This window comes from Chiloscyllium punctatum, chromosome 10 (assembly GCF_047496795.1).
Source record: "Chiloscyllium punctatum isolate Juve2018m chromosome 10, sChiPun1.3, whole genome shotgun sequence".
NCBI lineage: Eukaryota > Metazoa > Chordata > Chondrichthyes > Orectolobiformes > Hemiscylliidae > Chiloscyllium > Chiloscyllium punctatum.
The window spans coordinates 66,810,608-66,830,686 of NC_092748.1; the positions used below are offsets into that span (position 1 = coordinate 66,810,608).

The 20,079-nt window shown below is 41.7% G+C and overlaps 1 protein-coding gene across 1 annotated transcript in view; it reads right to left on the reverse strand.

Moving 5' to 3' along the window:
- Window positions 1–7,142: 7,142 nt before the first annotated feature.
- The window catches only part of LOC140481796 (TGF-beta receptor type-1-like), a 78,310-nt gene continuing 65,373 nt past the window's right edge, over window positions 7,143–20,079 (reverse strand). Inside the window, exons 7-9 of the mRNA XM_072578323.1 lie at window positions 18,681–18,805; window positions 13,196–13,326; window positions 7,143–7,256 (exon numbers count right to left, since the gene is read on the reverse strand). Of these exons, the coding sequence (XP_072434424.1) occupies window positions 7,143–7,256; window positions 13,196–13,326; window positions 18,681–18,805 (370 nt within the window). The remainder of the gene's footprint in view (window positions 7,257–13,195; window positions 13,327–18,680; window positions 18,806–20,079) is intronic.

Sequence of the window (20,079 nt, forward strand, 5' to 3'; positions counted from 1 at the left end):
TTTTCCCAATCCACCTGCTTATTGAAATCCCCATGATCACTGTAATCTTGCCTTTCTTACACGCTATTTCTACCTCTTAGTGCACTTTATGCCCTAAATCTTGACTACTGTACATAATTCCCATATTGGTCTTTTTTACCTTTGTGGTTCCTCAACATAGATTTCACATTATCTGGCCTTACTTCATTTGTTGTTATTGATTTAACTTCATTTCTAACTAACAAGGCAATCCCCAGCCCCTCTGCCCGCCTGCCTGTCTTTTCGATAGGATGTATATCCTTGGATATTTAGCTCCTGATCTGCTTGCAGCCACATCTCCGTGATGCCGACCACATCATACATTCCAATTTCAATCTGTGCCACAAGCTCATTTATCTTAATTTGTACAGTGCGTGCATTCAGAAACAAACCTTCAGTTCTGTATTGACCATCCCTCTTCTCATTGTCATTTGTTTATCCAGTGTATTTACTATTTGATTCATAACCCTTTCCAAACACTCTGTCCTATTTCATGTGCTGGAGAGTTTAATAACCTCTCCTCAGTTCTCCTTTCTTTTCATTTTGTTCATATTTTTCCATGCAGTTGGATCCTCCCCGACAGGTGCTGCTTTGTTTCCAATCGGTTATTATGCTATATAGAATTTTGCCCTTCCCTTGTCTCCCATCCCACCCCCCCCCCCCCCCAACTTTCTAGCCACTCTATTTACCCTTTTCGCTAGAATTCTGGTCCCAATTCACATGGAGTCCATCCTACCAGTACAGATCCTTCCTGTTCCAAAACTGATGCTAGTGCCCCATGAAAAGAAATCTCTCTTTTCTGCACCACTCTTTTAGCTACGTGTTTACTTCCCTTATTCTCACATCCCTCTGCCAATTTGCACATGGCTTGGACAGTAATTCAGAAGCTATAATCCTTGAGGATTTGTAATTTAATTCCTGGTTCCTAATAATCCTTAAACAGGTTATTGTCACTACTCTAATTTGCTCAGACCCAGTTTGATTAGAACTTCATTATTGAGTCTCGTCAATCAGTACCAAAACAGCTCTTACCAATTTCACAAATGTTAACTGACTGTAACAGTCTTAAAGTATCCCTCCTTCTTAATCTATCTGTAGTTTTCAGAATGCTTTGCCACCACATCATTCTCTTTCAATACCTTTCCATAGTCATTCACGTGGATAGGCTGCACTTGCCTGGTGCCACTTTTACCAATCTAGTGGCTGTATATCACTTGTTTTGGCATTTCTTTCTGCTTTCATACCATAAATTCTGCTATCTCATAAGAATCTATCCTTGGCCCTCTCCTATTTTGTATTTCCATGCCATATTGGCAATGTCACCCAATAGCAGTTTCTACACGTATACTGGTAACAAACAGTTTCACCTCAACATCACCTTGATCCCACCCCCGCCTGAATTGTCAGATTGGTTCTCTAATATTCAATTATACATAAAGTTCCCTCTATTAAATACTGAAATACAGGTGGCACTATCTTTAGTCTGCACTACAAATATCTTTGTTCCCTTGGCACTGACTCCATTAATCTCTTTCACAACTATCTGAGACTGAACCAGACAGTTTTCCACTTTGGCAACCTATTTGCCCTTTTGAGAGAATCTGACCACCATGAGCAGGTATTGGAGCCATTGACATATTATGTCAGGAATCCATTAGCATATCCTTTTTGATTTGACAGAGGCATGTTGACAATTACTGCAAGTATTCTGGCTTTGTGTGTGTTAAACAGCATGGCAAAACATCAGTAATATTAATCTTGTATCACTGGTTGAAGGAGTAAAGTGCAAAAAGGAAGGCAGAGATATTATAAGCTCTCAGGTAGGCTCAGAATAAGGGAGTACTATGACAACAGAGAAAGAACCTGGTGATGCATTCTGATACAGTCCATGAACTTGGTTACTGGTGAAGCACTTTCAGCTTCTGGTGCACGAGGACACCAAGGTCTTGTTGAACATACCCCTCTCTCAATTTACAACCATTCAAATAATAATCTACCTGCCTATTTTTGTTATGAAGATAAATAAGCTTGTATTTATCCACATTGTTTTGCATCTGCCATGCACTTAGCCACTCACTCAGCCTGATCAAATCGCACAGCAACATGTCTGCATCCTTTTCACAGTTCACATTTCCACACAGGTTTGTGTCTTCCATAAATTGACATAGTGTATTTAGTTTCCTCATCTGAATCACTGGCATTTTTTGTCACTAGCTGGAGTCCTAGTACTGATCCCTGTAGTACCCCACTAGTCATGCCTGACATTCAAAAAAAGGCCCATTTATTCCTACTCTTTGTTTCCTGTCTGTTAACCGATTTTCTAGCCATCTCAATACACTACCAACAATCTGATGGACTTTAATTTTACACATTCATCTCTTTTAAGGGACTTTTTAAAAAGCTTCTGAAATTCCAAATAAACCACATTCACCGTCTCCCCCAAAATGACACTCTTAGTCACATCCTCAAAGAATATCAGTAGACTTGTTAAGCATGATTTCCCTTTTGTAAATCCATTCTGACTATGTGTAATTCTATTATGATTTCTAAGTGTTCTGGTATAAAATGGACTCCAGCAACTTGCCCACTCCAAACATCAGACTCACTAGTCCAAAATTCCCTATTTTCTCTCTATCTCATGTCGGATTCCAATTTCCGTGGATGTGAATTGAGGACAATAATCCACTCTGATTTCCTTGTCAACTTTTCTCAATATCTAGCTTTGTTTGGCAAGTTTGGTAAGAGGGGAGGCTGAATATCAACAAGACAAATTGTGCCATCAGCAAAGTGTTTAACAAAGCTAATCCCCCTCAATTGGCAAGAATCTCACCAAACCACTTGTGAAAAGCAAGATGCTCCCAATGTCAAAACCGGTTAATATTCCACCCAAAGTGTCAAATTTTGTTTGTTGACATGTTAGTAAAGCTCTTTTGATTGTTTTATTGCATTTGGTCCTTATTTCAAGGGGAGGGAAGTTTTACTGAAACTATGTAAGGTGCTGGTGAGACCACATCTGGAATACAGTAGTGTGAGCAGTTTTGATCCCTTTATGGCAAGGTATTTCACTGGTGGCAGTTCAAAGAAATTCACAAGGGTGATTCCTTGGTATTGGAGGGATTTCTAAAGAGATTCAGACTCTACTCACTGGAGTTTAGAAGAATGAGAGATGATCTCATTGAAACATATGGAATTCTTAAGCAGCTTGGCAGGGCAAATACTGAGAGGATGTTTCCCATCATGGTAGAGTGCACAGTGTCAGCATAAAGGGGGCCAAATTAAGACTGAGATGAGGAGGAATTTCTTCTCTCAGAGAGTTGACTTTTTCAAACACCTTGTCACACAGATAGTGGGGACAATCCTTGTGCAAATTGAAGGCTGTGGTAGATAAATTCTTTATCACTCAGGGAATCAAGGATTATGGGAAAAATGCAGGAAAGTGGGTATGAAGAAGGCTAAATCAGCAATGATCCTATTGAATGGTGGAACGGGCTGATCGGCCTACACCTGTTTCTATTTCTTAATGGTCTTATTAAAAGGTGATATATAAATACAAATGTTAAGTCTCATACTGCTAGAGAGGAAAGAAGCAAAGACACAGAGATACAACATTTGAAGTCAAACAAAAATCAATAAACCCAAAGAGAGTAACAATACAGTTGAACTTGCAGAGATTCCTTAAGATTTGCTGTTAACAATCAGTCAATAATTTACCAAGCAAGCTATCAAATAGATTCTGTTGCTCGGGCTCATTCCTTAGCTTTATTGGGCGGAATTGTATAGGGGCCTGAGCAACATGGTGAGAAATGGAGCAGAATCATACTAAGTCCAGGAAAGCCTGCCTCAATGTAGGAGCAACTCGCTGCATCTTCTACATTCCAGACCCTAAGATGAGATTCTCGCTCGGGTGTAGTGAGTTACACATTAATGGGGTTTATTGCTTGTTTACAACCTTATTAATTGGACATCACACCTCACTAATATGTTCTTTCTTGTGAGCAACTTGGACACCAAGAATTCTCAACATTGAAGTCAGAGCAGATACCTGGAAAACTTTAGCTTGGCACTTCTTGGAAGAACCTCTATCTTCGGCACAAGACACCAACATCTCAGGGCATGATCCATGGGCACAGGCCAAATGTTCCTCATGTCCATGGACACTGGCATCTGACATTTGCCAGACACTAAGAACCCTCATGACACAACTGTCATCATGTTGGTGCAGCAAGAATATTGGGCATATGGGGCCACACACACAGCCCATGGATTAGACCAGGCTATATCTCTGGGTTGTTTGCTTACTTTCCTAGAGCTCATGCTTTTTGATCCAACCTGGATGCTCACAATATCCATGTCTTACCTTTCCATGCCTTGCCTCAGTCATAGGTACCAGCTCACACTACTATTGCATTATTTTGCAGTTTATAGCAGATACAAAGCCAGGAAGCTTGTCATGGTAATCAGCAGTCATCAGTCAGGGAGATATTCTTCAGTCAGGGGGCCCCAGTACAGTAAGTCAAGGAAGCCTTGGATACCAGTCCAAGGATTTGAAAACAGTCACCCACCCACACAGTGTGGTTAGATTAGAACTCTCTTTTCACATAGGGTGGAAATCCAAATGTCAGGCAGCCCACCACCCATCTTGAATCTTTTCCCCTCTTTGTACTGTTTTCCTCCTGAAATAAGAGACAGGCAGGTATTATGGGAGATGAAAGTGAGCAGAAAGATATTATTTTTGGTGCCGATGTGGAGGCATCCCAAGTGAGTAAATAGGCACAGCTTAGAGTATGAAGGATTTGTGGTGTTAGAAGTTTAGGTGGGTCACAGTGAGTCAATTAAGATACAACAAAAGTGACAATGATAGATCATGAGTCTTGCTGGGAGATGGGTGCAATAGTAGAGATGGAGTGAGTGTGGGGTATCAGAGAGAAGATGGTGGTGCTTTTGTTGGCAGGGTGGAGAAGGTGATGCCTTTCTCCCTACATTACTGGGCATTCTTCCACACAGCTCAGACCACACTGTCTAGAGTGGTAACCTCAGACCAGGCAGGCACAGTGTAGTGTCATTGCCTCTGCTCTCAATCCTGAGGGAAAGGACATCCCATATCTGCATCACCTTGTTCACCAGAACCTAGATACCTACCTGCAAAGTGGGTGCCAATTTCCCCTCAATTGCTATGTCCAAGGTAAATGTCAGGAACTGTGCAGGGCAGCTCCAGACTGATGGTGCTCTTCCGGGTGTGTAACAACCTTTCAAATAAGCATCGTGCCACAAATGTCAATGTTTTGATGGGTATCGAGTGAGCTGTTCGAGGAATGGCAAGTGGTGGAATGGAGCTATAACTGGGCTAACACTGCATCGTACTGGAAGGGTAGATAGTTAATAAGGTGAGATTGCTAAGATAGGTGAGAGATTGCATTGGGCCAGATAGCAAGAACTCCTCCACGAAGCTTGATGAAACTGATCTTTCCTGGAAAATATGCAAGATGCAGTCCATAATTTCCAAGACTTCAGAAACAAACATGCATCTACTTCTCTTACATTGTAAACCATAACCACTTTGGCCTAATAGTCTCTAACTATATTATATACTTAAGACCACATTGAATATGCACCCCAGTTAGTTTCTTAGTAAATTGAGTACTTCTAAATGTGAAATAAACCTTTCTAATATGCATATAGTCGTGTTTATGGACCCAAAGAAACCCAATTTGAAGACGCTTCTCTGAACTTGATTTATGTATGATATACTTTTCCCACATGTTTCTATTAGATTTCTCAATGTTTGGGTGAATTCAACTGTACTGAGTTGTTAAAAATTGTGCAACTCACTGATGAACTACATGTTGCCTTCAGCACTCTTTTTAAATGTAATTACACATTTACTTCAGTCCATATCCAAAACAGCTCTGGCTTACGGCATTATATAACATCATAAATAGAGGAGGCCATTTGACCCCTCGAGTCCATTCTGTGGGAAACTGTGAAATTATGCACTTTTATCAGAAAGAGAGGCATAGACTATTTTATAAATGGGGAAAGGCTTTGGAAATCTGAAGCACATACAAACTTAGGAGTCCTAGTTCAGGATTATTTTAAGGTTAACATGCAGGTTCATTTGGCAGTTAAGAAGCCAAATGCAACGTTAGCATTCATTCCAAGAGGGCTAGAACACAACAGCAGTGATGTACTGCTGAGGCTGTATAAAGCTCTGATCAGACCGTATTTGGAATATTGTGGATGGTTATGGGCCTTGTACTAAGATGTACTGGCATAGAAGGGAGTCCAGTGTCGAAAGTGTGGCACTGGAAAAGCACAGCAGGTCAGGAAACATCCAAGGAGCAGAAGAATCAACGTTTCAGACATAAGCCCTTCATCAGGAACATTCATATTCAACATTCATAAGCTCCTGATGAAGGGCTTATGCCCGAAACGTTGATTCTCGTGCTCCTCCAATGCTGCCTGACCTGCTGTGCTTTTCCAGCACCACACTCTCGACTCTGGTCTCCAGCATCTGCAGTCCTCCCTTTCTCCTAGGAGCAAGTCCAGAAGAGGTTCAAAATAATGATCCCACAATGAAGGACTTGACCTATGAGAAGTGGATGAGAACTCTGGATCTGTACTCAATGGAGTTTAAAAGACTGAGCGGGGAAGTCATTGAAACTTACACACTGATAGGGCTGGATAGATTGGACATGGAGAAGATGTTTCCCCTATAGGAGAGACAAGAACCCAGGTGCACAGTTTCAGAGTGAAGGGACAACCCTTTAGAACTGAAATTAGGAGTAATTTCTTCAGCCAGAAGGTGATGGATCTCTGGAACTAAATGCTGCAGAAGGCTGTGAAGGCCAAGTCATTCAGTGCATTTAGGACAGAGAGAGAAAGGTTCTTGATTCGTAAGACTGGGAGCACCCAACTCGCTAGCCTGAGATAGGATACATCTGAGATTGCTGAGAGAGGTATGCGATTATTATTCATTATTCATTCAAATTTGTCAACTCTTGCATCTTTGTAAATATGGATACCTACAGTATGTGGGTCTCAGTACATGTGCAGTAGCAACATCTCAACAATGAAGTTTCAGAAATTGGCAGTAGCAAGGTATCACGATGATAAATGGATACTCCCTACTCCTCCACTTTTAATTTGGAGAGTGTTTTCTTGATACGAAGTGCTGTTAGTCGTGCAGCTGCATTGGCATTCCAACATTCCTGCATGATTTTACCCATCATCTGTAGTGCCTTTTAAAACAAAAACAAAATTCCATATTCGTTTGCTTTAATTTCTTGCATGCACCACTATTGTTGGTATTATAATATGCAATGCAATCACCAATAGCTCTAAACTTCAGTTTCAGTACTATCTTTTGGAGTATTGTTTATATTCCCTGAGTTTGGAGCACTAATATTTTTTGATTAAAATATTAAAAAGTATAATCAAGTAAATACAGATCTTATTCACCCTACAAAGTCAAGCCCCTACAGCATTTTATGACGAAAGCTGATATTCAGTACTCTCTTCAATAATTGTCAAATAAATATCCTTTTCGTTATCAAACCATCTCAAGATGAATTCCTGAGGATAGCAGGAGAATTTTATGAAGCAAATGCCAAAGTTAACTGATGGCTATTGACTACATTTCCCAGGCTATCATGGATTGTTATCAATGTGTAATTGATTAAATGAACTGTGTACATTGCAAAAACTACTTTTTTCTTAAGAAACTTTAATAGCACCCAGCTTGAAATTTATATCTGGGCAATTTGTAGCCAATGCTATAGCCAACTGAGTAACTCATGATCAGCAACTCCTTCTGGGCTTGGGGCTAAGAATCTATCGTACAGGCTATAAACTAAAAGAAGATAGAGGGCTACATTTATAGAAATGACAGAAAGATTGAAGACTACTGAATAGTGATCAAGAGATCTTCAATTTTCCTACTAATAAAATTGGATAGCAGCACTGTAAAAGGCAAAGGCCGTGATTGTACGTCGAACTCCTGAAGTCCGTATGAGTAAATGTTCTTTGAGTATGTTTCCAGCTCAGTGAGGATGGAAAAGCAGAACAAGATTTAGTTTTTAGACAGTTTTTATTCATTCTTAGGAGGTGGACATTACTCATTTATTAGCCATACCTAAATGTCTAGAAAAAGGTAGAATTGAGATGTCTTTGCGAAGTCCTCGGGGTGTAGGGACTTTAATGTGCTGTTAAGGGGGGTGTTCCAGCATTTTGATTGAGTGACAATGGAGGAACCTGATACAGTTCCTGTCAGGGTTGTGTGTAATTTAGGAGGAACTTGCAAGTGGTGAGGTGCCCATGCATCTGCTGCTTTTGTTCTTCTAAGAGAGGCTCTGGATTTGGAGGTGCTGCTAAAGCAGCCTTTGTGAGTTGCTGTCGTAGTCTTGGAGATAGTACACTTTGCTACTACTTCAGACTGGCACTGAAGGTACCAGAATGATACAGAATGCTGTTGGATACACACTTATCCAGGCAAGTAGACAGTATTACATCACATTCTTGAATAGTGCCTTGTAAGTGGTGTATAGGTATTGGGAAGAAAGGAGGTGAGCACTCAGCATAGAACTCCTGGCCTCTTACCTGCCCTTGGAGCCCAGTACTTAAATGGTTAACCCTGTTAAGTTCTGGTCAATGGTAACACTAGGATTTTGAATGTAGAGAATTCAAAGATGGTAATGCCATTGAACATCAAGAAGATACGGCTAGATTCTGTCTTTTTAGAGATCATCATTGGCTAACATTTATGGAGTGTGAATGTCACTTGTCACTAATTAGTTCAAGTGGGTTAAGGGTTATAGACAGCAGGCAGGAAAGTGGAGTTGAAGGTGAGATACGATTGTGTCAAATGGCGGATCAAACTCAAGGAACTGAACTGTCCACACCTCTCCTAGATATTATGTTCTTATTGTTCAGGTCTTGCTACACTTGGACAATGGTTGCTTTAATATCTGAGGTGCTGAATATTGTGTAATCAACAGCAAACATCCCCACTTCTGACCTTATAATAGACGGAAAGTCACTGATGAAGCAGCTGAAGATGGTTGGGCTTAGCTCACTCCCCTGAAGAACTCCTGCAGAGATGCCCGGGAGCTGAGATGACTAACCTCCAACAACCACAACCAATTTCTTATGCCAAGATAGTAAGGACTGCAGATGCTGCAAGTCAGAGTCAATAAAATATATAGCTAGAAAAACACAGCAGGTCAGACAGCATCGGAAGAGTAGGCAAGTTGACATTTCGGGTCAGGACCCTTCATCAGGATTGGGGAGGGGGAAGGGAGCTCAGAAATAAATAGGGGTGGTGGGGCTGGGAGAAAGGTAGATGAGATGGTGATAGGTGGATGCAGACAGGGGATTATTGTTATTGGTCAATCGGAGTGCTAGAGCAGATAGGTGAGATGGAAGATGGACAGGTATGTCAGGTCAAGGAGAAGGGGAGGAGAGGGAGGGCTGAACATGGGATGAGTCTGGGGTGGGGAGATTTTGAAGGTGATTGCCCCCAACCTCATCCCATGTCCAGTCCTCCCTCTCCTCCTTAACCTGATGTACCTGTCCATCTTCCTTCTAACCTATCCACTCCACCCTTCCCATTGACTAATTACAAGAACCCCCTACCTGCATCAACCTATCACCACCCACCTACCTCCTCTCCAGCCCCACTCCCTCATTTATTTCTAAGCTCCCTTCCCCCTCCACAGTCTTGATGAAGGTTCCTAACCCAAAACATTGACTTGCCTGCTCCTCTGACATCATCTTCCTACGTGCCAAGTATGAATCCACCAGATAAGAGTTTGCCCCCGATTCATATTAGTTCCAATTTTGTTCATATTCCATGATGCCATAATCAGTCAATTGCTGTCTTGATGTCAAGGGCAGTCACTCTCACCTTAGTTCTGGAGACCAGCTCATCCAGATATGTTCAGATCAAGGGTGTTGTGAGGCCAGGAAATAAGTAGGCTTGGTGGAACACAAAATGAGTGACAGTGAGCAGCTTATTGCTGAGCAAGTAATAAGGAAGGTCAGTTAAGTGACAACACATTTTTGTTTGGAATCACATGTAGGTAAGTTTTGCATTAATGAACCAGATGGGTTTTAATGTTCCATTGTTAATGGTGACATGGTCACCATGAAGCTAGTTTTTAAATCCAGATTTATGCAGAATTCAAATTTCATCAACTGCCTTTGTCTTTGATAGCCCCTTGGGATTAAGGACAACTTTCTCTCATTCTGTTATTGAGATCCTGAGGTGCCTAAACTGTGAGAAAGTGAGGACTGCAGATGCTGGAGATCAGAGCTGAAAAATGTGTTGCTGGAAAAGCGCAGCAGGTCAGGCAGCATCCAAGGACCAGGAGAATCAACATTTCGGGCATAAGCCCTTCTTCCTGAAGAAGGGTTTATGCCCGAAATGTTGATTCTCCTGCTTCTTGGATGCTGCCTGACCTGCTGTGCTTTTCCAGCAACACATTTTTCATGCCTAAACTGTCCAAAGCTGCATCTCCAAACTCTCATGGGTGGGGCAAATGGTGTTTGCTGAAGTGGATGGCTGAAATGCTCGTGTTTTTATATGCTCCGTCAATTATTTTATATTTAGCATCCTTCTGGGCTTGTCAGAGATGTTGACAATGACGGAAACTTGCAATGTTCCCACCATTTTTGGGTGGTCAAGGTTAGAAACTCTCTTGCATCAATAATGTATTTTCTCAAGCTGGCTCTGAAGATGCTCTTGAAACATGCCCACTGCCCTCCCAATAACTGCATGCCATGACAAACAATTTATTTTGGGACTCTTGTGACAGACAAGCAGATGATGTGGCCTGGCCGACACAGCTGACTGACTGCAGCTAATGTTTCGATGCTGGAGATGTTTGATCTAAGAGAGGATTCTGATATCAAGGCACCTCTCCTGCCTATAGATCTGCAGAACTTCAAGTCTCCAGGACTGTGCAACAGCATATCCTACCGATTCTGTCATGGACAGATACATGTGCAGACTGATGAGGATGAGATCAAGTATGTTTTCCCTCTTGTTGCTTCCCTCACCACCTGCTGCAGATCCAGTCAAGCAGCTACATCCATTAGGACTTGACCAGCTTGATCAGTAGTGCTACTACCAAGCCACTTGATAATGGGCACTGAAGTTCTCCACCTAGAGTGAACTGTGTGACCTTGGCACCCTGGAAATTTCTTCCAAGTGCTGTTCATCATCAATGAGTGCTAATTCATCAGCTGACATGAGCTGATAGGTTGTAATCAGCAGGAAGTTTCCTTGCCCATGTATGATCTGATTTCATGAGATGTCATAGGGTCCAGAGTCAATGTCAAGGACTCCCTGGAGAATTCCCCCCACCTCTGCTGAGTCTGTCCTACTGGTGGGACAGGACATATGTAGGGAAGATGATGTGGTGCCTAAGAAATTGACTGCAATGTACAACCCATTTTTGGGCTCAGGAGTATGTGGTCAACTTCTTTTGTAAGTGTAAATAAAGAAGATTATTCATCCATGCATTCAGCCTGAAAGTCTAAACGCTGCTAGTCATTCAGCACCCACAAACATCTATTAACCTGTAAATCACGTGTCTCTAACTGAAGAATTTATTTGCAAAGACCATTAAAGGCAACGCAAGCCTTCAAAGGTGAAAGAGAAGTAGGGAGGGAGAGAGAAAGAGGGAACAATGATAGTGCTCAAGGTATATAATTAACATCCTTCACCTTCAGGTTTAGAATACAATTAACATACTATTGATCACCAATAATATTGGGTTGAATGATTTCAGCAACACTTTTTTAAGAGGGCTTTGATTTGAGATCACAAGTCTATGATAATACTAACAAATTACACTTTAAAGCCTCTGATACAGTAAGTGATTGCCTGTGGACAGTTTCAATCAGATTACATTAATTTCAGGCCAGTGTTAATGAATGCCTCTATGCAACTCATCATTCCACTTGCTGAACGTTTGGACTTGTACGCTGGTAGAAGAAAGGCAAGTTTGCTTTTGTGATGGGTCAAATTAATGTTTATAATATGTTACAGAGAAAACATTTTAAAACTATTATGCTGCACATCAAGAAGAAATTTTTGGAATATGATATGCTTGCGAGGTTGAGTCTACTTAATTACTAACAAGATTGATAATTTAGGATATAATTTGCTGACTGGGGGCTTGTGTGACACTGTAGTAGTGTCCCTACTTTGAATCAAGAGGTCAAGGTTCAATCCCACCTGCTCCAGAGGTAAATAACAACATATCTGAACAGTTATAGAGTCTTATATTCATAGAGGTGTACAGCATGGAAACATATCCTTTGGTCCAACTCATCTATGCCTACCAGATACCCTAAATTAATCTAATCCCATTTGCCAGCATTTGGCCGATATCCCTCTAAACCCTTTCTATTCATATACCCATTGAGATGCCTTTTCAATGTTGTAATTGTACTAGACTCCACCACTTCCTCTGGCAGCTCATTCCATACACACACAACCCTCTGCATGAAAATGTCGCCCGTTAGGTCCCTTTTAACTCTTCCTCCTCTCACCCTAAACCTATGCCATATAGTTTTGGATTTCCCTACGGTGGGGAAAGGACCTTGTCTACTTACCCTATCCATGCCCCTCATGATTTTATAAACGTCTATAAGGTCACCCTCAGCCTACAACACTCCAGGAAAAATAGCCTCAGCCTATTCAGCCTCTCCTTATTGCTTAAGCCCTCCAACCTTGGCAACATCCTTCTAAATCTTCTGTGAAAAATTTCAAGTTTCACAACATCCTTCCTATAGCTGAATTGCATGCAGTGTTCCAAAAGTGGCCTAACCAGTGTCCTGTACTGCAGTTAATTAGAAAATATCTAAACCTCCCTTATTAAGTAGATAGCAGTGTAGTAGTTCTTGTTTGAGGAAAATCAGACTTTTAGCAGGCAATTATATAAGTGCCTTTTAGCTTTAGTGTGTGCCTTAAATACAAACTTCTAATTAAACTTTCACAAATTTCATTACGCTTTTGGGAAAATATGTTGATGTTATTACATTGGTGGTAATAAATGCAAACTGACAACTGACTTTGTAAAACTAATATGTCGTTCACCATTTGGAATGAAATGAAAAAAATTATGAACATTGATAATTACAAAAATTAATTAACAATCCACATAAGTCATACCTGAAAGTTTTGCCATTGATTTGGAATTGTTGGTCTCAGGTTTTGTTCACAAACTACTGTTCTCATATCTTCTATGGAAGGATCCGAAGGAACAAGATTGTAATAAGGCAAGTGATACTCATCGTGGAATCCTATTTAAAATTATAGGCCTATGCATTAATCATTTTTGTACTGCATATAAGTGATGCTTTTCTTAAAAATATACTATTAAAATATTCATATCAGTAGATTTATCCAAACATATCACAATTTAAAAAAAACTACTTTGAATCATTATAATCTACAATCATAATTATCTACAATATAACAAATGATGGATGCATTTGTATATGAGTTCATCTGTCACATGACAACATCCAGGTTTGAACTAGTGCCAGCTAATCATCTCCAGTAGGAAAACATACAGCCACCAGGCATGACATCAATAATATCACCACTGCTTCACTGGTCACCACAATCATTTCCTTCTAACTCTCTTCAAGACACTGCCATAATCACTATTGTACTTCCAAATCATCACCACCAACCCTTGTCCCTTGCTTCCTGTAATGCAATCCCCAGTTTTTGCTCAATTAATCTATATGTCTATGAATTTTAAGCTGGCAGCTGTCAATAAAACAATGATGAGACCACAGGATGTGAATCAGATCATGTGATATCATGTAAGCAAAGGGCTTACTCCAAATAGCCAACTGGCGATCTCACTGTGCTGCGGTTTATAATGTACATAATTCATAAACAGCTTTCATTACCACGCTAGCCTCATATACAGCTCTAAGCATAACTTCAATATGACAGCAGCTGTAAAACTGAAAAAACCTTCCTTAGAGAAAAGTCACCCTACTATGCCCAGCACTGATGCAAAATTTTAAAACACGAGATAGCAACAATGGCAATCATGCTCTGAATCCAATCAGGGACAGGAGAACAATGCAGCAAACCAATGAAATAACAGGAAAAGCTGCGCACATGAAATAAGGTAAAGAGACTACAACAGGCATTCTCAGGTGAAGACTGACAAACTACTGGGAATAAACCAGCAAATGCCGATGTCCTGATTGACAGCGATAACATCAATGTACTTATCAAAAGCCTTCACTGTCAGGTCGTATGTTATTGAATCTTCAGTGATCCCTGTGCACAAACTCCAGCACTATGCAAAATCTCAAAGCCACCATATTCCAATGGTAAACAAAACCAGCACAGCACAGAATGGACAGACTCTGCAACAACTCCAGAGGTATTCAGTATGCTGGGACTGGTTCAACACTCAGCATACTTTACCACATGGCACACATTCTCAAGCTCAATGTTTCTGTGCTTCCAGTCCCACAAAGAGATAATCGATATTTTACAGCAAAGTCCTAAATGAATATAGTTCACAATTAAATTCACTGCCTACATTTTCCTACTCATCCCCTAGTCAGGGCTGAAATCCAAAACTGGCTGACATTAAAAACAATGCTGCTGGCACGCACATCAGTTCCTCTGTTTGATGTCACACTAGGTCATTTTCAGGTTCACCCCGATGGAGAGGGCCTGTTCTTGCCGCAGACCTTGGGTGAAGATGGGGGTGAGTGGGCAAATGGAACCAGTACCCAGCTACGAACACAGAACATAGAAAGATAGAGCACAGAATAGGCCCTTCGGCCCACAATATTGTGCCAATGATTATTCCTAATCTAAAATAAAATAACCTAACCTACGCACACCTCAATTCATGGCTGTCCATATGCATGTCCAGCAGTCGCTTAAAAGTCCTTAATGACTCTGCTTCCAACACCACTGCTGGCAATGCATTCCATGCATTCACAACTCTCTGTGTAAAGAATGTACCTCTAACGTCTTCTCTATACCTTTTCCTAGTATCTTAAAACTATGACTCATCGTGCCAGTCAACCCTGCCCTGGGGAAAAGTCTCTGGCTATTGACTCTATCCAAGCCTCTCATTACCTTGTATACCTCACATATGAGTAAAATGCCTTTGGGTTCTCGCTATTACTTCCTGCCAAGCCTTCCTGGCTCTCCTCAGTCCATTTCTGAGCTCCTTTCTAGTAAGCCTGTAATCCTCTAAAGCTGTGCTAGATCCTTGCTTCCTCCACCTTACATATGCTGCTTTCTTCCTTTTCATGAGAAGCTCCTCTCTTCTTGTCATCCAAAGCTCCTTAATCTTACCCCTTCTTGCCTGTCTCAGAGGAACAAATTTATGCATCACTCACAACAACTGCTCCTTAAGTAGTCTCCACATGTCTGTTGTGCCCTTTCTGTGGAACAATTGCTCCCAATCTGTACTTCCCAACTCCTGTCTGATAGCATCATAATTTTCTTTTCCCCAATTTCCCCAATAATTTTCTTTTCCTCAGTAACTGCTCCTTTCCCTCTCCAAGGCTATGGTAAATGTGAGGCAGTTGTGATCAATGTCACCAAAGTGTTCTCACAACATGAGATCTGACACCTGTCCTGGCTCATTGTCGAGCACCAAACCCAAAATGGCCTCTCCCTCATCGGCTGTCCACATATTGAGTAAGGAATCCCTCCTGAACACACCTGACAAAAGTGTCTCCATCCAGACCAGCTGCACTAAGGAGGTTCCAGTCAATATTGGGAAAGTTTGAGTCACCCACAATAACAACCCTGCCACATCTGCATTTTTCCAAAATCTGCCAGCCTATGAGTTCTTCAATCTCCCGACTGCTATTGGGGGGTCTGTAGAAAACCCCCAATGAAGTGGCTGCTCCCTTGCTGTTCCTAACTTCCACCCATAATGACTCAGTAGACAAACCTCCTTCAACAACCTTTGTTTCTGTAGCTGTGATGCACTCTCTGATTAGCAGTGCTATACGCCCTCCTCCTTTTCCACCCTCCCTGTTCTTTTTAAACATTCTAAACCCTGGAATATCTAGCAACCATTCTTGTCCCTGTGAAACCCACGCCTCTGTTTTGGCCAAAACATCACAGCCCCAAGTACTGATCCATACTCTAAGTTCATTACGTTTATTTCTGACACTCATTGCGTTAAAGCAGACACACTTTAACCGATCCCTTTGTTTCACCACGTGAAAATCCTTCCCGATAGATTCACTACATCCTGTCACTGCCCCATCCACAACTACCCCCCCGCCACCCTCAGATATGTAGCTCTGGTTGCCACCCCCCTGCCAAACTAGTTTAAACCTTCCCGAATCACATGAACAAATCTCCCACCCAGGACATTTGTGCCCCTCCAGTTCAGGTGCAACCTGTCCTTCTTGTATAGGTCTTACCCTCCCCAAAAGGCATCCCAATGGTCTAAGTATCAGAAGCCCTCCCTCCTGCACCAGCCTCACAGCCATGTGTGAAGCTGCACTCGCTGACTATTCCTCACCTCACTATCTCGTGCCACTGGTAGCAAACCTAAGATCACTAATCTACTCGTCCTGCTCTTCAGCTCCTAACCTAGCTCTCTGTAGTCACTTTTCAGATCCTCAGTCCCTTTCCCTATATCATTGGTGCCAATATGTACCACAATTTCTGGCTGCTCACCCTCCCCCTTCAGAATCTGTCAACCCGATCGGTGACAGCCCGGACCCTGGCACCGGGGAGGCAACATACCTTCTGGGAGTCCCATTCCTGACCACAAAATCTCCTGTCAATCCATCTAATGATTGTTTCCCCTACCACTAGTGTTTTTCTATTCTCCCCTCTTCCCTTCTGAGCCACAGTGCCAGGAAGGTCGGTGTGGACTGGTTGAGCCAAAGGGGAATCTAATCTACTCTTATTTTTGAGGAGAACAGCCACAGGGGATCTCTGTACTTACTGTAATCCAGCTGTCCTTATCCCGTGTCTGAGGAGTGACCAACTCCCTGTACATCCTCTCAATTTCTCCCTCAGCCTCCTGCATGATTCATAGTTCATCCAGCTCCAGCTCCAGTTCCCTAACTCGGTTTTTGAGGAGCTAGAGTTGGGTGCACGTCCTGCAGATTTGGTCGGCAGAGACCTGTATCGTGTTTCTCACCTGCCACATTCTACAACTGCCCTATCAGCCATACCCCACTAATCTGAAAGCCCACACAGGACTGAACAAGGAAGAGATGAAAAGGAAAAAAAAATGAGAAAACCTGAAAACTTACTGAGTTTACAGACTTTTAGTAAGGTTAGAGGCGGTGGGTGGGAGAGAGGGTCTACAGTGTAGAACATAGAACATAGAACATAGAAGAATACAGCGCAGTACAGGCCCTTCGGCCCTCGATGTTGCGCCGATCAAAGCCCACCTAACCTACACTAACCCACTATCCTCCATATACCTATCCAATGCCCGCTTAAATACCCATAAAGAGGGAGAGTCCACCACTGCTACTGGCAGGGCATTCCATGAACTTACGACTCGCTGAGTGAAGAACCTACCCCTAACATCAGTCCTATATCTACCCCCCCTTAATTTAAAGCTATGCCCCCTTGTAATAGCTAACTCCATACGTGGAAAAAGGTTCTCACTGTGTAGCGTCTCGGGTTTAGATCTCACCCATATAAAAACTTCCCAGCACCCTTGCCAGTCTCCCCCTCTCTCCTCACCGCTCTGTTCAAAAAGAGCTTGGATGTGTTTCATGCTCAGCTGAACACTGCAAGAGCTGGGGGACCACAATGAGGAAGGGCTCCTCCACATCACAATGGCGGCCTGTCTGCAAAAAACACTGACGTTACATTTTAAAATGTTAGAGAGACAGCACGTCCTTACTTGCCTTCCATTCTAGCTTTTTGGTGATTTCATTGAGTTGTACAGCACAAAAACAGATACTTTGGACCAACTCGTCCATGCCGACAAGATAGCCTAAATTAATCTAGTCCAATTTGCCAGCATTTGGCCCATATCGCTCTAAACACTTCCTATTCATATACCCATCCAGATGCCTTTTAAATGTTGTAATTGTACCAGCCTCCACCACTTCCTCTGGCAGCTCATTCCATACACACACCACTCGCTGTGTAAAAAAGTTACCTCTTAGGTCCCTTTTAAGTCTTTCCCCTGTCTCCTGAAACCTATGTCCTCTAATTTTGGACTCCCCAACTCTGGGAAAAAAGACCTTGGCTATTCACCCTATCCATGTTCCTCGTGATTTTATAAACCTCTATAAAGGTCACCTCTCAGCCTCTGATGTTCCAGGGAAACTAGTCTCAGCCGATCTGGCCTTTCCCTAAACCTCAAACCCTCAAATCTGTCAACATCTTTGTAAATCTTTTCTGCACCCTTTCAAGTTGAACAAAGTCTTTTCTATCATTGTACCTCGACAGAGATCTTGCCCATTGTCCTTCATTCATGGCAAGCCACCTTTTGGTTGTTAATTGGCTCCCCTGAAGAAGATCATAAAGCATGGTTGTCAACCTACATCCCGCAGGTTTTGAATCGCATTTCAGCCTGGTGACAGGGCTTGAAAGCCCATAGTAAAATCTGTGCTGTTGTTACCTATTTATATTTACCTTGCAGTTTTCAAACCTTAAAATTGATTACCTCCAGCACAGCATCTGTGTGCTATTTCCCAATAGATCAGACCCAAAGCATATATATCAATGTACTTGAATGAGCCAAAATCACTCTTATTAATAGAGTCATTAATAACTTCTGGTGCCATGTACCTGTAAATCAAGAACATATGGAAAGTAATGAATGTTAATTCAACACAACAATAAATATAACCTATTCTTGATCACTTAAACTTTAACATCTACAGAAATCCTTTCCATTCAATCTATTACAAAAAGCATAGCCAAAAAGATTAAAGTTTGGAACAATATTAATATGTATGTAATGTATCATTTTCTGTAAGTCCCCAATAAAAATGCAATGGGAAAATGTTTCCTCTTTTCTGCATCTGCAACAAATTTAATGAATGCTATTACAATGAGTGCATTTACAAATGTTGATGGGATGATTAAAATGGTATATCAGAGACCAGTAAACATTATCCACAAAGCTTTTACAAAGGTATCATGTAGCAATTGCTAAGGTTAGTCCTGTGGTTTTGAAAAGCAAGTATTTGAATTTTAAACAGAATCAATAACAGGTCATGATTTGGAGATGCCGGTTTTAGACTGGGGTGTACAAAGTTAAAAATCACACAATACCAGGTTATCAACTACATTTGAAGGAGTGGTGCTTCAAAAGCTATTGTGCTTCCAATTAAACCTGTTGGACTATAACCTGGTGTTGTGTGATTTTTAACCTAATAACAGGTCAGTATTTTAAATTGGCTAACTCCTCAAATGTGACCACTCATAACTATACTGCGAGGAGAAAGTGAGGACTGCAGATGCTGGAGATCAGAGCTGAAAATGTGTTGCTGGAAAAGCGCAGCAGATCAGGCAGCATCCAAGGAACAGGAGAATCGACGTTTTGGGCATCAGCCCTGAAGAAGGGCTGATGCCCGAAACGTTGATTCTCCTGTTCCTTGGATGCTGCCTGACCTGCTGCGCTTTTCCAGCAACACATTTTCAGCATAACTATACTGCCCCAAGATTCATTGCTGAATTCCCTGATCTGGGACACCACATTCACTAAAGATCTGAAGGAGAGCATAGACATCATATCAGTTGTAGATGCAGATACAGAAAATTGTATTGCAAAGGAAATAATTTAAAGCTGATTTGACTGGATTGGGTATATGATTCCATTGCTGGGGAAAAATACTTTCAATGTACATCAATGAGCAGTTATGCATATAAATTCACAGAAATGGATTCTGTTGCCAAAACTCAGACAGCATAGCAGCAAACAGTTTTCCTTTTTTTTACTTTATTCACTTGCGGGATACTGGCTGGCCAGCAGTTATTGCCTGTCCCTAGCTAGCCTTGAAACGGTGGTGGTGAACTACCTTCTTGAACTGGTGCAGTCTACATGCTGTAGGTTAGCT